The sequence below is a fragment of the Xiphophorus couchianus genome, chromosome 6, assembly GCF_001444195.1.
Source record: "Xiphophorus couchianus chromosome 6, X_couchianus-1.0, whole genome shotgun sequence".
Classification (NCBI taxonomy): Eukaryota; Metazoa; Chordata; class Actinopteri; order Cyprinodontiformes; family Poeciliidae; genus Xiphophorus; species Xiphophorus couchianus.
Genome location: NC_040233.1, coordinates 7,969,100 through 7,985,064, shown reverse-complemented (window position 1 = coordinate 7,985,064; position 15,965 = coordinate 7,969,100). Strand labels below are relative to the sequence as shown.

Genomic DNA, 15,965 nt, shown 5'->3' with positions numbered 1-15,965 from the left:
TTCTTCCATTTCCCTTACTTTTGTTGTCTCATCCACCGGATGGGAGCCACATATTTTAGGCCCTGCAGAATTTGGCTCCAGAGCTTTTACATGTTTACACAAAAAAACAAAACAAAAAACAGGCATCCACCACCCTATCGTCACCAGTCTCCCTTTCTCTCTGTGTGCCTGCTTCCCTCCCTCTCTTCCTCCCTCCCTCTCTCTCTCTCTCCCTCTTTCTGCTCTTTTCCTGAGTGCCTAAGTGGAAGCTGATTGCAAGTGCGCACGGTGGCAGCGCTCCGCGTCTCACTTTACGGACTTTTGCCACGCCGAGGAGTACCTGCCGGAGCCCGGATATTTACAGGATCGGGGGAGACGGGAGCGTCAAAGAGGCGGGCAGCGTCTGTCAGCGAGTGGACGTCTGAGAGAGGACGGGGAAGCGGCCGGAAGGGCTGGACGGACCGCGGCGCGGCGCACCATGGCCGCAAAGGAGAGCTCAGCGGCCGGCTTTGTCAGCGTGAGCAGGGAAATCACAGGTAAGTTTAGCAGGAGCAGAGTGGGGTCAAGACGTGTTTTAGAAACGAACGAGGAGGATGCGCAGGGGTGGGGGGGGGTCTCTGGATGTCCCCCCCCCCACCCCCTCTCGCTCTCTCTCTCTGGCTCTGATTTAAAACGAGTTTAAGACCGCATTATTGTACACATAATGCGGCGTGTGTGTGTGTGTGTGTGTTGCTGGAAGCGCAAAACAAACTAACAAAATAATGATAAACTGTCACGCTTGCTTGCGTGAACTGTGGTCCTATCGATCTCGGTGCGTGGATGCTCACTTCTGGCGCTCATCTGTCCATAAAACTAAACCTGCCTTTTAACTGGAAGCGCGCGCTGGGTCCAGTTCATTTTCCGAGCTATTTTTAAGCCTTTAAGTGTGCGCGCGCTGCACTTTATGGATTTATTATGAGTCTCCCCCCCCCCCCCCCCCATCTCTGTGCGCGTGTAGGTGGGAGTTGGGATGTGACTGGGAGCTGTCTGCGTGCAGAAGGCTGTAGCAGCATGCACTGGGGAGGGTGGTGGTGGTGGTGGTGCGTTTGTGTGTGTTACACTGCGAGTCCTCGGACAGTGCAGCCCACAAAGCGCATCAACATGTTTAGACGATGGGATGTCAGAGAAGGCGCGTCTTTCAGTGTTGATTATCCTGATGCTGCGAGTTAAGTCCCGCTATTTACCAGGTCAACCTTGTCAAGCCCCTTCTGTCTAAGCACCAGGCGGCATTTGGTTCATTAACTCACCTGCCAGAGGAGGGAAGGGTGGAGAAGGGGGTGGGGATAAAGCTTCTGAGAAAACTGTTGGAAATTGTAGAGAGACTTTGTGGATTTGACAAAAAACCCATGTAGCATTCAGAGGAAGGTTATCAGGCCAGATGAGACTGAGAAGGATTTGCATCCAAAAGACGGTGTGGGGCGACGGCATCATGATGTGGTGATGCCTTTCTGGCTTATGCAAATTGCTGTGTTTGATGGAAAACCAACACTAACAATAATCACACCATCCTGGCAAAACATGGTGGTGGAAGCATTATGCTGTTTGGATTTATTATGGAATACGGTCAAAGTACATGGGGAGACAAATGGAACGTCATAAGAGAAGAAAGCTTGTCTTTCTTGTACAGGCCAGCATCCTTACAATCCAAAGAACTAGTTTTCATTCTTACTGATTCCTCCAGGGTGCCCAAAGTCGGTCCTCCAGGTCCGGCATCCTGCATGTTTTAATTCTCTCCCTGGTTTTAATAACTACCATTTCAGCATGTCAATGTTCTTCTTAGGCCTTCTAACGAGCCATCATTGGATCCAGGTGCGGTAAACCAGGGAGAGAACTAAAACATGCAGGATGCCGGCCCTCGAGGACCCACTTTGGGCCAGAAATCATGTATAGCCCTTGAAAGAAATTTAAGCTACCTTTCTTTTGAGGAAAGTTTAGCATTTTTGGTATCGCTAAGCTGTGTATGACTTAAAATGTTACTGAATTAGCAATAAACTGCTTACATTTATTCTAAGAGATGGAATGCACACATTTCCCATTGAAATGTGTCGTTCTTAACAGACTACTACTGCTTCAGGGTTGCAAAATTCAACTTGTTAGCAAGTTAGGCATTTACATTAGCTCAGTCACTAAACCAGCCAACATGTAGGCGAACCGCAATGCTCTAGCGATTGTTCTTAATTCCAAGACTTACGAATGTTTTTAACTATTAGTAAGTTAAACGATTAATTCAACATGCAACTCATGTTCCATCATTAGCACGAACTGCCTCAGGGTAATGAAACTTGACTTGCTAGCATGTTTGACTTTAGCATTTTTGGCATTGCTAATCTATGCAAGTCTTTAAGTACCACTGAATTAGGAATAGACTGTTCAAATTTATTCTCAGAAGTGCACTTCCAACTTTTGCCTTGACAACCACTGTTAAAATGTGCCATTAATGGCCAGCTGCTGCTTTAGGGTTTCAAAAACTCTGCTTGTTGACCTTTGTGTTAGCTTTGTCACTAAGCTAGCTAATGTTGGAGGCAAACCTCAAATCTTGCTCCAACACAGAATCATTTGTAATTCTAAGTCTTATGAAAGTTTTCTTAATTTTTAGTAAGTTGCACGATTTCCTCAACACTTCATGTAAATATGTGAGCCTTAAATTACACAAACCAACTTTTAGTCTTGATGGTATTTGGTATCTAACAAGCAGCTAATTTTAGAATTCAATGAATATTATATTCATTTGAAATGTAATGTATATGAATATAAGTAAACAACTCAAGTGGCTAGTATTTTGTCTGCCCTGCGACGTTCATTTTTGAAATGCTTGTTAATTTTTGAAATGCTTGTTAATTTTTCAAACATTCAGAAAGAAAGTGAGCAGGGGAGTCTTTGTTTTTGCTTCTATCCTTCCTCCTCTTACTGTCCCTCTTTACACCTTCGTGAGCAGACGCTGAGGTCACCCGGGCAGGCCACCGGGGTGCCGCATAGTAAGTTAAATGGTTTAAGTGATTGGGTCTTACCCAGCCTTAATGCCAATAACTCCCGTGTTTGCCTTCAGCTGATCCCTCCTTCAACCCACCAGCGAGCTCCCCGCCCCCGCCTCATTTTCCCCGCATCTGCCGCTGCTCGATCAGGCGTGACAGCCAACTTCCACCGCCGCTGCCGGACGGGGGAGAATTGCAATCTGGTGGGAGAAGTCTGGGAGAATTTGACACAATGGAGTGTCGTGACACAGCACGACTCGCTGCATCTCCATCTGCTGAGCTCCAAGAGTGCTCATTTCGAGTGCCGTGGTTGGTTATGATGTGGGCCGCGGATATATCTCGCAGCTTGTTGGCGTACGCGCGTGTTTGCCGTCAGAAGATATAGGTTGACATTATGTTTGTGTAATAGCGGAACATGCTGTGGCTCAACACTGGAAATTGTAAATGGAGGAAGCCTCGAGCGGGTCTCAGTGAGTCGACCAGCTTGACGTGGTGTGACTCTCTCGCAGGTTGTGCATCGGCTTTTTAAAAGAACTCAGACTTACTTTGTCATGTTTTACCACATTGCAGCTGTGAACCGTATGAAGCAGCACAGTGCCATAAAGTAGTACCAAATAAAATCGTGAATAACTGTGAGGTGGAAAGACAATGACGTGGTTTTCAGTTTTTGTTTTTATAAAACAAAAATGAAAACTGTGACAAAGATTTCTGATGAGCCCCCTTAACCTGATGCCACAAAATGAAATCAGGGTAATCAAAAGTCTCCTCATTAGTATACAGCATCAACGTAATTAAACAGCAATAGTAAACTGGCGGTGCAACTAATCGATTAATTTATCGATTATTCTGACAATTAATCTAATAAAGATTTTTACATTTTGCTGATTTTTCATTTAAACACGTAAGCTTTTTTTAAAGAAATACATCAAATAAGAAAATAAAATATTTTACTGCCTAAAATGCAGCAAAATATTATAACTTTAGTGAATTTTAACTAGGTGAAGCTAAAACTATATCACTTGAGGAGTTTTGGGTAAAACATATTTACATGTGAAAGTGTTATCTTAAATGCAAAATGTTACCATTATTTGTGCAGTTTTGGTGTAAATAAAGCTCTGAACACGCTGGGGGGGGGGGGGGGGGGTTTCAGCAAATGACCTTTTAGTTTGAGTCTGTACACTTCAGTTAATGATTAATCGATTACTAAATCAGGCTGTCCTGTGACGCCCTCTGAGGTTTGTTAGAAAAAAAAGTGAACAAGCATCTTTGTGAACACCAAGGAACTCGGCAGACGGGTCAGGGAAAACGATGGAGAAGTTTACAGCAAGGTTGGGTCGTAAAACAACAGTCAATGCTTGGAACATCTCACTGTTCTTTGTTCGCTAAATTTGAAAACCAATAGCACGGTACACCTCCAAACCTACCAACGACATGACTTTCAACCTAAAATTGACAGACTGGGCAAGGATAGCGTAGATCAAAGCAGACGAAAAGCCTTTGGCAACTTTAACTGGAGAGAGACCAGAGCCAAGGTGTTGGAGTCTGTTGACAGCTCTCTACAAATCTACTACCAAGACATGGCCATCAGCTTGAACTCACGAGGATGGAACGGAGAGCATTAATCACAGTAGCGATCGTTTCGGAGCAGCTCTTGGGATCCATTGATCAGATAGAGGAATCTTTTAGCAAACCTGGTATGTCACTCCACAAAGGTTTTTTTTTGTTGTTGTTGTTTTTTTTTTTTAAAAAAGAGTGGCCAGAAAAAAAAATCATTGCTGAAAGAAAGACATAGAATCATAATTCACACAATCCATGCAGAGGATATAGCAAAACATGAACAAAGGTTCTCTGGCCAAATGAGACCATAATGCTAAGAGATAGATCAAGCTAATTAGTGGGCAATTCTGGTAGAAGAGAAAAAACAGAGTCTGCTAAGGACTTGAGATAGGGGTGCAGGTCCACTTTCTGTCAGAGCAGCCTTTACACACGGAGAACTACAAAAGAATGATTTAGATCAAAGCATATCCATGTGTTAGAACGGTCTAATCAAAGTTCAAATCTAAATCCAATTAGGAAAACTGATGTTCAAACTCGGGCTGCACAGTGGCGCAGTTGGTAGCACTGTTGCCTTGCAGCAAGAAGGTCCTGGGTTCGATTCCCGGCCGGGGTCTTTCTGCATGGAGTTTGCATGTTCTCCCTGTGCATGCGTGGGTTCTCTCCGGGTACTCCGGCTTCCTCCCACAGTCCAAAAACATGACTGTCAGGTCAATTGGTTTCTCTAAATTCTCCCTAGGTGTGAGTGTGTGTGTGCATGGTTGTTTGTCCTGTATGTCTCTGTGTTGCCCTGCGACAGACTGGCGACCTGTCCGGGGTGTACCCCGCCTCCCGCCCGGAACGTAGCTGGAGATAGGCACCAGCAACCCTCCCGACCCCATTAGGGACAAGGGTGAACAGAAAATGGATGGATGGATGGATGTTCAAAGACACCCTCTATCCAGTCTGGCTGTGCTGGAGCTACTTTGCAAAGCAGATAAAGCAGAAAGTTGGACACTTCTGGAACCTGGCAGCTGGTGGTTTTACAAAGTTGTGGCTTAAGACGGATGATCACAACTATAAGCCAAAAATGAATGTGTAAAAACAATGTATTTTTCCTCCATTTCACAATTATGCCCTACTTTTTGTGGCACATAAACTCCATCCAAATAAAATTCACAGAGGTTTACGGTTGCAATGTAACAAAATGCGAAACATTTGAGGTAAGAATACTTTTGAAAGGCGCTGTAGCTCTGAAAGTGATCCGCCGAAGTGAAGCAGGGAGCTCAGTTCGTTCTTGAGCACATTGCTAGTTTTCCATGTGGCTGTTCTGACAAGCTCCTTGTCTCTGACTGTACATCTCCTGTATGGCTGTATTTAAATGAGCAACCCAACAATTAACAATAAGAAATGTAATTTTTTTCACTTTTGCAATGAAACGTAAACCCCTTTTAAGAAAGATTTTGAGATGGAAGAAACGCCGATCAACAAATTATCTCCGGATGGTTCCCAAATAAAAGTTTTACCGAGATGTTGAGAAAATGATGAAATGAAACAAAACCGAGCACCAAATCGTTTGCTTCATCGTCATCTTTCCTTCTTATTGTATATTACCCTCTCTGGCAGGTTCTTGTTCAGTTATTGAACCCCAACACAAAGCAAATTTTTACATGGTGATTATCATGGCATGCACAAAAGGCCTTTTTATATTTCGTTAAATCTTATTTCCCTCTTCTAGCAAATCATTCTTAGTGGAGAAAGCGCAGTTGATCATGTTCGAAAGCTGTTAACTCCGGAGCTCAGCATATGATTTACAAATATTTCACTCAGAGGTGAAGACCCAATGTGCTGAAATTGCATCTGTGCTGATATGGACGTCATAATTCTCGTGTTATCTTGGCAGTGAATTAACCATATTAAGTTGTAGTTCTCTGTCAGCATTTAGCTTTAAAAGGTTCGTATCAATTTAAATAACTAAATAGGGGTCGGGGTGAAAAGGTGGGATCCGAATTCACGTGGGAAATTGGCTTTTTTTCCCCCAGTCACTTCATTTCAGGGATTTAACTTTAGCAGAAAACTAACAGAATATTGAGGATAACAGGTCAAGCTCAGTATTGTTACAATCGATACTTACTGTGGTTTCCTTAAATATATAAACCCCATTGCAACAGGAGTACCTCTGTTCTTCTGTTCATAACATCTTGAGCTGCTACTGTTGCTGCAGCAACTCAAGATGTTACTTTGTAGTTTCCTGCAGTTTTGCATATAAGCAACATTTGCATAAATGTAAATCACTGTGTGCTTTTCATGATTAAGTTGAACTTTTTCCTTTTTTCACCATGGAATGGTTGTATAACGACTTCAACGAATTGTAGAAACACAATTTGGAAGCTTGAATATATTGTGAATTTTTTCTAAAACACATTAGGGTCACCATCCATCCATCCATCCATCCATCCACCCACCCACATGCATCCATCCATCCGTCCATCCGTCCATCCATCCATCCATCCATCCATCTTCTGTACACCCTTGTCCCTTAAAGGGGTCGGGAGGTGCTGGTGTCTATCTCCAGCCAACATTCCGGGCGAGAGGCGGGGTCACCCTGGACAGGTCATTAGGGTCATTTGAAGTTGAATTTCGACATCTGACTTTTTTCTTTTTTTACTTCTGGTGCAATTTTGAATATTTGACCAATCAAATATGTTTTTTAAGTATTCTCACTGAGTTACTGACTAAAGTCGGTGCTATGAGAAGGTCTCTCCAGTTGGGTAATGTTGGCCTGCTTTACCATTTTAATGTGTTTTTTTAAGATCGTTAACCTGCTGGGACATCTACAAGTTGTAATCATCATGTTGACTTGAGCTGAAATTGAAGGATTTCCAGTAGTTATTTCACTTCACTGTCATATCCAGTTTATCAAGTGAACTAGTTGCACAAATAATGAACTATTTGTGCAAATGCACAGCCATGTTGATGTTCTTTGGTTTGGAAATCTCACATTGACCGCTGAACATTCTGTTCATTTTGCAAAATGGCTACATATACTGTATATATCTCCTCTTCAGGGGCAAAAGTTAGGACAATTCCTAGGGCCCCTGACGGACTGGGGGCCCCACAAAATATTTTCTTTTCTTCACAGAAGTAGAAAAAAAAATAGGGCAGTGTCAATTACAAAATTAATCATATCATGTTTTTTATAAGTTATTTTTAACAGCAAAAATGAAATTTTACCTCTCCCAGACCAACAAAAGCAGACATTCATATTTGCCCTGGACCCCCCTGGATCTGTTAAATGGTTGGTTCCTGCGTGGCGCTTGACGGTGACGGTGTTCAGCTGCATTCAGTAGAAAACAAGAACAACTTGCTGCTAAGAAAAATTATAAAGTCAGGTTTTCAAAAAAATCAAAAAAAAAAAAATAGAAAGCGAGAAAAATAAAGACGAGAGTGTCAATTTGTAACCCAGTTTTTCTCTAAGACAGATGGGTAGACTATGAGATTATCAACCATCTGTAGCTAAGCATAGTTAGCTTAGCTACAGACTACTGTTTGCCTCCATTTCACTAGCATTTAATGAGTTAAGGAATAAAATACCAAGATAGTCATATATTTAACTTGTACCTGTACTTTTTACCACACTTAACAGCAGGTGAGTCAGTCAACAACAGCTCTAAATTCTCCTGCCCCAATGAAATGGTGAGAAACACTGTTTTCAATGACAAGCTAGTTAGCATCATTCCAGGAAATCTATAGGGATTTCTCTCTCTTTGCTCTGTTTACAATTGCACAACAAAAACAATGCATCACTGACTATATTACTGAAACTCAAACAATCTTTATAAAATGATAATGACAAAACAGCCTCCTGTTTGTACTGGAGCCAGTCCACACAGTTTTACCTTAACTTGCCTTTAGATTACAGACATCTCTTCCCACGTCCCTCATGACCTGTCCCCTCATAAGGGAAATTAAAGCTGCAGTATGCAACTTTTATAAAAAAAAATTCCCATATTTGCTAGAACTGTCAACATGTCGTGACAGTCAGAGAAGTTATCTGAGAAAAATGTAATCCCTCTTTCTTCTTCCAGTGCTCTCTGGAAACAACCAATCAGGTGGGTTTTAGTGCTGTAAATTACAATCTTTAGCCAGCAATAGTATCTCAGGGAGAAGGTAGAGGGGATTGATCTTTTCACAGATTATCTGGCTCATAACAAACAGTCATGACACAAAAAAGTATTTTTTTAATTAAAGTTATACCGTAGCTTGAATAAAATGCAACTACATATCATTTTTTGATTGCTTTATGTATATTTTGCACGTGGCCTGTGTCTGTTGCTGGTGGGGAGAGACCTTTCAGTAAGCTAAAACTAATTTTAAAAAATTAAGCAACCTATTTGTACATTGTATGTGGACTGTTGCATGTAAAATTCATGAACAGTAAATATTGTGCTACTATCAGTATTGAACCAAAGAAAGCAAGGCAGTTGCTTGCCTTTGAAATTGTGATGCTTTTGATGGTTCAGATAGACTCAAGAAATTGTAACAGCAGGTGCAAACGGGGGGCCCAATTAAATTTTCTGTCATGGGGCCCAAGATTTCTGGCAGCGCCCCTGCTCCTCTTACAATAAAACTTTAGGAGACTGTCTGTTGGCAGCTGTCAATCACTGTCAAACTCAAAGGTTTTGGTGTATGGACTTCTCTCCCAGTTCACACTTTCTTGGTCCATGTTGACAGTAACACTGGTGTTCCAGCAGCTTCCAGTACATTAGAGGCTCGAGTTTTAATGGTTCTTGGGTTGCTACTCAAAATGCTAACCGTTTTCCTGTCTCCTGGGTTTGACGGCTGGGATTTCTGACGAGACAGTGACACCAAGCGTACATGAAAACTGGTTTTGGAATAGATGATGCAGGCTAACATCAAAACTTTGGGACTGATTCTGAACAGTCCTGGAACCGTATGGCTTTAATCACTCATTACAAAATAATGATCATTTATGAATGGGGAAACTCACCATTTCTGTGGTTGATGTAACTTTCAATGTCTTTACGCTCCATGTGGGGAAACGACTCGGTAAGGACCCATCAGGGAGCAGAAAGTAAAAAAACAGCAATATTTTGGCAAGCAGCGTTTTGACTTCAACCAATATTGATTATCAATAAAGACGGTGCTTATTTATAAAAGCTTTTACACTAATTCTTTGGCCCCGGTTGTATATTTATATTGTATACATTTTCTGTATGAAACCCTTTAGCTGTCTTTTCAGTTATTCATTTAGATCACTTTGATTTCATATTCTCTCTCTCTTTCTCTGTCTCTTTTTTTTTCCCCCAGAGAGCATCAGGAAGGTTTTGGACAAACAGCCTGTTAAGTTTGTGCGAGCCATCAAGCAGGAGACGAGAGGCGGCAAGTCAGAGGACAGAATCCTGGTAAGAGCCTTCGCTCTCTTCCACCAACAGAGACCATATTTGTGAACACTGGTAGTTGAGCTTGGAAGGGGAAAAAATAAAACAACAACTTGACATTTAAGCGCTTCGGTCGGACCGAACTCCAAGAAACGGAGGGAGTCGTAACAAGTCGCAGATTGCGCTTTGCTTCGCGAGACGTCCGACAGACGCGTTGCAAATCAGGCTTAGGACAGATGCCGCCTAAGCAGAGCAAAGTGGACACCATGCCACTGCCTACTGAGTTCTTGCTGAGAGTTTATTAGATGTGGCAGGATGACCTTAATGCCACAGGCGGGAGTGGTATGCGTGTGTGTGTGTGTGTGTGTGTGTGTGTGTGTGTGTGTGTGTGTGTGTGTGTGTGTGTGTGTGTGTGTGTGTGTGAGAGAGAGCATATAAGCCCAGACGTCGTGTGCTGGCGTGGCGTTTGTTGAGTTTGTTTTAAAGTAAAGAAAATGCGGATGCCAGAAGGCCCGTGGGCAGCCCGCGGCGCTCCGGAGGAACCCGCCGGCGCCGAGGCCACCACTGTTTATGAGACAGTGACAATTAGTCAACGGCGTTAGTGACCGATCGCTTACTCACATGGTGTCGTTATGCACAGGAGTGAGCTCATTACCTCCCCCTGAAGACAGCAAGATGCACATGCTGATAAGTGAATTAGTCGCTCTCTACGTTCTTCTTTTTTCAATCTCTATTATCTGTCTTCCATTCTGGCATATATTTTTATTGTTCCAGCCCCAACCCCCTCTCTTTATTTTCTTTCCCTCCCTGTCTCCTTATCTGTCCATCTCGATTATTCTCCACCCTGTCATCTCCCCTCCACCACCACACTTACTTCCTGTGCTTCTTCTCCTCATGCCCTTCCCTCCACCCTCCCTCAAACCTGTTAAGGGGTATTGAGCTCCTCTTACCATCCAAAGCAATTCAATTAGGTCTTTGCCTTACAAGATTTTTTTTTTTTTTTTTACTATCCAAATAAACCCTGGCCGCTTCTGCTGCTAAGCGAGGGGAGGAGGGAAAACTCATAGACTATTTGAATTCATTCCAGCTCGTTGTCAAGGTCTCTATTTCTCTAAAGGTAATCTTTTCGCTCTAATGAATGCGTTTATCTGGATGAAGGCTGAATAGCTTTATTCGGCCTACGCCGTGCACCAAATACCCACAATCTCAGAAACATCGCAACCGGTGAAAGGGAGCGTCTGTTTAATGGAGTCGACTCGTTACGTACGGCGTTTTGCAGACGTGTTCGTGACCTAGGAAGTTAAAAATCGATGTGATTCACACATAAAAAGCTAAAACAGTTCAATATTAAGCACTGTTTCCTTCCGTGAAAGTTTTTGTACGTGTACCATATTACATCCCAATAAACTACACTGAAAATTCCGATTTTAATAAGTCCAAATGTTGACCACAGGAGGTTTTCTTCCTTTGCAATGTATTTATTCTTCTTAAGCCTGCAGGAAACGGCTGCAGTAACTTGCTCCTTTTACCTTCTTCGCATGTGGAACTGAAATGAACTGGTCAAAATCATAGTTGTCATTACGACATCTCCCATTTTTCCCTACTTTTTATGGCGGTAGAGTAAAATAGATTAGTGCTTTATGCTTCTGGTTTATGTATATCATTAAGCCTTTATTCTAAATTTTGCTCCTTCTTCCAGCCCTCTTTTCGCCTCTGGAGGTTTGTTAATATCCAACTGTCATTGTGTGTTGACTGTACCAGCCGTCATTCTGTGACACACTCACACACACACACACACACACCTCAGACAGACCCTGGGAGGGCACAGCATGACATCCAAACAGCACCCAGGGCAACGTGTCGGGACGCGTCAACACGCGTGCATCTATCGCATCCAAACACACAACATGCGTGCATATTGGCATGTACAGCACGCTTAGACATAGACACACACATGCACACCCCCCCGCACACTCCCACACACCACACACACACTTAAGGCTCAGAGCTACAGAACTCGCTTGCACACGCACTCTTGCGGCCATTATTAGATCACCCTATTTGAAGATTAGAGGCAAGTCAAGAAAACAAAGCATCTTCAAAGGCAGAGAGGGCGAGGTGGGGGGAGAGAGAGGTAGTGAATATGATGGAGGAAAAGGGGAGGGCTTCCCACTGGAGGAGTGTGAATGAAGGATGGAGTGAGCAGGGAGAACGAAAGAGAGAGAAAGTGCGGAGGAAATCTCTGATGTGTTGTGATGCCCCACTTGCCGATTTGGCTCTTCCGCCACTTATTTATCCTGATCGGTTGCTCCGTTTCATCCTCTGTTGACTCTGCGGTTTCTGTGCTCTCACCAATAATAGGCCAATTACTTGCTGAGCGAGTCACTGCTCGACAGTCCTGGACACACTCGGGTGCTCATCCCTGCCCAGGGTTCTACAGTTAACGCAGAGAAGCTGCTCAAGAGAACTCGGCGCAAAGAGCCGAGGTCGGCTAAGTGCTACTCCTCCGTCTGAAGGTTTAGTTATGCTTGGATGTTCAGCAACTGTATAGTTGTGTGGTTGGGGGGGGAGAGGGTGTTTGTGTGTGTGTGATGTTTACGGCAGGGTTGTAATTTATGAAACTCGTGGTGGGTGTAATATGTAATGATGATTTATGGCTTTGAATTGCCTTTTAAAGTCCCCCTGTTGCACATAAATCATTCATAAATGTGAGTGGCTCCCTGTTTTCTGGACTCTACAAGCTGAAACCGGTTGAAATGAGATGTTTGCAGTGAAAGTGAACTTTCATCCTAATGGGCGAAGGTTCGTCTTGTAGACGATGACGCAGCGCTGCCTTCGTTTGTTAACAGCCCGGCAAAGATGTGGGGGAAGTTTGAAAATAAATTCCTCTTTTATGCACGAAACGTCTCGCACCAAAAAATTTTAGAATGCCACCTTTAACTTGGAAAACACCTGATGCTCAGGAATTCCTGGGCTGGATAGTGTTAGGTAGTGTTGTAGCACTCTGGCCTGGCTGGAAGAAGGTCTTCGGTTCAAATGCCAGCCAGAGGTCTTTCTGCACTCCAGCTTCCTCCCACAGTCTAAAAATATCTGTTAGATTAAAGCAGGGAAAGCAGGATGGATAAAATATTGTTACTAACAAAATCACTTGTAGCACAATTGTTATTATCCCTTCTGTTGGTACTTTGTATAACCTTTGTATATAATTTCACAAGAATCAGAGTTCCGTGTTGTATTTTTTTGCTCTACTCTTCGGCTCATCTTAAAGCTTTTCCAGGATTTAGTTTGGGAAGATTTCTGCTCTGGTGAACCATTGCTGTCTTGATTTGCCTTTTTCCCCCACACCTTAATTTTTAACATTAATAAAACAATACATAATGTAAACCAATTGACATGAATAAATACCACAATCTTGCCCTATGTGAAATATGACTGAAGTAGGTGAAAATGTAGGTAGAAGTGACACATCAAGTGCTGATATAAAAATAAACTGAAGAACTGAGGAGAAGCAACGTCACTGACTTCTTGAAGTCTGGAAACGGATGCAGACACTTTCTACGGGTTTGGAAATCAAACGAATCACAGTGAGAGCCATTATTTTTGCAGAACAGTGGTGAAGCTTCCCAGGGGGCCATCCTGCCTAAATGACCCCAAAAACAGGAGGTCAAAAACATTCATTTTCCTGAATTCCCTCTTCTACATGTCTAATGTAAACTAAGCTTTCTCACTTTGATTTTGTTTGGTAATTTCCTGGTTTTGTGTTTTTACAGACATTTATTACCATTTTAATTTGTGTTTTTAATGTTGAAAAGTGTCTTTGGTTCTGAAAGTTACTGTAAATTAAATGTGATATTATTATTATTATGATTATGATTATTATTATTATTATTATTATTATTATTATTATTATTATTATTATTATTATAAGCCCCTGCCTGTGTAGGAACCTCTCATCCAGCCACAGACAAATATGCAGCACCTTGGTGACTTGGATTGCTGTTTGTTGTCCCGTGTGGAAGTGGATTTGTTAACTGAATCACCTCATGTGGTTCTCAAAAACAGATGTTGACGAGCAACGGCGACTTTCAAAACGTGCACCCGTGTGAAACCATGGCCGAACATTGCCTCTAAAATGAAACCATGAAACCCTGAATGAGACTGCGGCAAGGAATGTCTATGACGATGTAAATGGAATGCATTTTAGTGTTGTTGTTGGGTAAAAAAAGAAACCTTTGGAAAAAAATCGAGCCCTTTGATAGAAATTGAAAAGCTATTGCTAAGTGCCAATAAAAACACAAGGTAGACTGAGTCATTTGAAATGCAATATCACAAGGTCACTTTTGCAGGGCTTTTGCACATATCTTTTTACCAAGAGAGAAGAATAACTGAGGCAGCTCAAGATTCTCACGTTATCATGAGTAAACCTACTATTATTTTGCAGAAATTCAGCAGAAATTGAAGAACAAAAAAGCAAAAACTATTCTGCTGCTGTGAAAGTAACACATCTTACAGATTGTTAGTTACAAATAAAAAATACAATGCTTTGAAAAAGTAATTTTGTTCTTACAGGTTTCTTCTGTCTTTGCTTCTTTGTTGCATTTTAATTTCCCCGGCCATTGCCTTCCTACCCAATTCTGCCCAATTCTCATTCCCTTCAGTGCTCTGTCTGGAATTTCTCTCATTAAGCTCAATTTCTCTGGTTGAATTTTAACCGGGCCAATCAGAGTTGGGGGCGATGGATATTGATTTTCTGCAAAGTTTTAAAATTATAGTCTTGAAGTGAAGAAAGCCGTTCATTCGGGTTGGCCACACCTTTTCTATCGGCAGTGAGAGACGGTTGTTTTACGACGGACACAATTTCCTGTAAGCTTAGCGGTGAACTGGTTACATACATCACGACCAAACACTAGCGATTGGGTAAAATGTAAAACTGTAGCACAGTCCACGCCTTCAGGAAGCAATGATTTCTCAACAGCCTGGTAAAACTGCTTTTTACCCACCTACAGTTAAATGTTTCCAAAATTTTGATAAATTTAAATGTCAGAGACATGTTCTTAAATATCAAACAAATTTTCAAACAATTATATTCATCAAAGAAAAAAGCTACCCAGAACATGTTTGGGTAGCTACAGCCATCCTGCTGTAGCTATTTTATGTAAAAAAAAGAAAAATAAGAAGTAACTGCATCTTAAACGCAGTTACTTGCAATTCATCTGATAATGACTTACCGAATTACAAACTTATTCATTGTGATTTTAATTGCATTTCTTATTTAATGGAAACACCCCAATTGCGAAATTGTGTTTTATTGACATCAGCAGAATATCAACAAAGTTTTACACACATTTTTAATGAAAACACAACTTATGACACTTGATATATTAACAAGGAACCACATAGAAGCAACATATTATGTACACAAATATATAATCACCACGTCAAAATAGACTTTCGATGTCAATAATATGTTTCACCAGGTTGGAGTCCCTGCAGCAGAGACCCACAGTGGACAATGGTGTCTGTGATACTAAAGGTCAACCGAGAGAGTTTGGCATTTAGCGAGCATTAAAATGACCGACAAGAGACAAAGGAGTCAGCAAAATGTTCATCCCAAACTATATCGTAAAACTATTGGATTAAAATGTTCGCCACTGCATAATTTTCTAATATCACGTATCCATAGTGTACATTTACGGCACATTAGATGCCATAACTTTAAATGCTGTAAGAGAAATTGCAGCATTTACATGATGTAAAAGCTGCAACTGAATTACTCCAACTCGAAAATGGAAAACACAAAATTATTAGAAAATGGGTCAGAAACAAAAAGAACAAAAAGCATCCCCACAGCATGATGCCACCGCCACAACAGGGGATGAGATTTTAAAAGAGACCAGCATTGACTCCGGTTATCAACAATGACATAAATTTTCTTTTTTTTTTTCAGAATTGGGTCGTACACGGAAAGCGAGGCTCGGAAATCTGTTGAGCGGTGCTTTAACGATGAGTTTCTCAGACGATCTCTAGAGAGCGCGCACGT

General features: G+C 42.0%; 1 protein-coding gene across 4 annotated transcripts in view; it reads left to right on the top strand.

Annotated features, from left to right (window-relative positions):
* The first annotated feature begins 203 nt into the window (after nt 1-203).
* The window catches only part of carmil3 (capping protein regulator and myosin 1 linker 3), a 114,908-nt gene continuing 99,146 nt past the window's right edge, over nt 204-15,965 (top strand). For 2 of the 4 annotated variants that reach the window (XM_028021329.1, XM_028021328.1), the window contains exons 1-2: nt 206-515; nt 9,855-9,949. In XM_028021329.1, the coding sequence (XP_027877130.1) occupies nt 458-515; nt 9,855-9,949 (153 nt within the window). In that variant the 5' untranslated portion in view covers nt 206-457. Of the gene's footprint in view, nt 516-9,854; nt 9,950-15,965 lie in introns of all 4 variants that reach the window. The other 2 variants (XM_028021325.1, XM_028021327.1) reach the window with 2 other exon arrangements.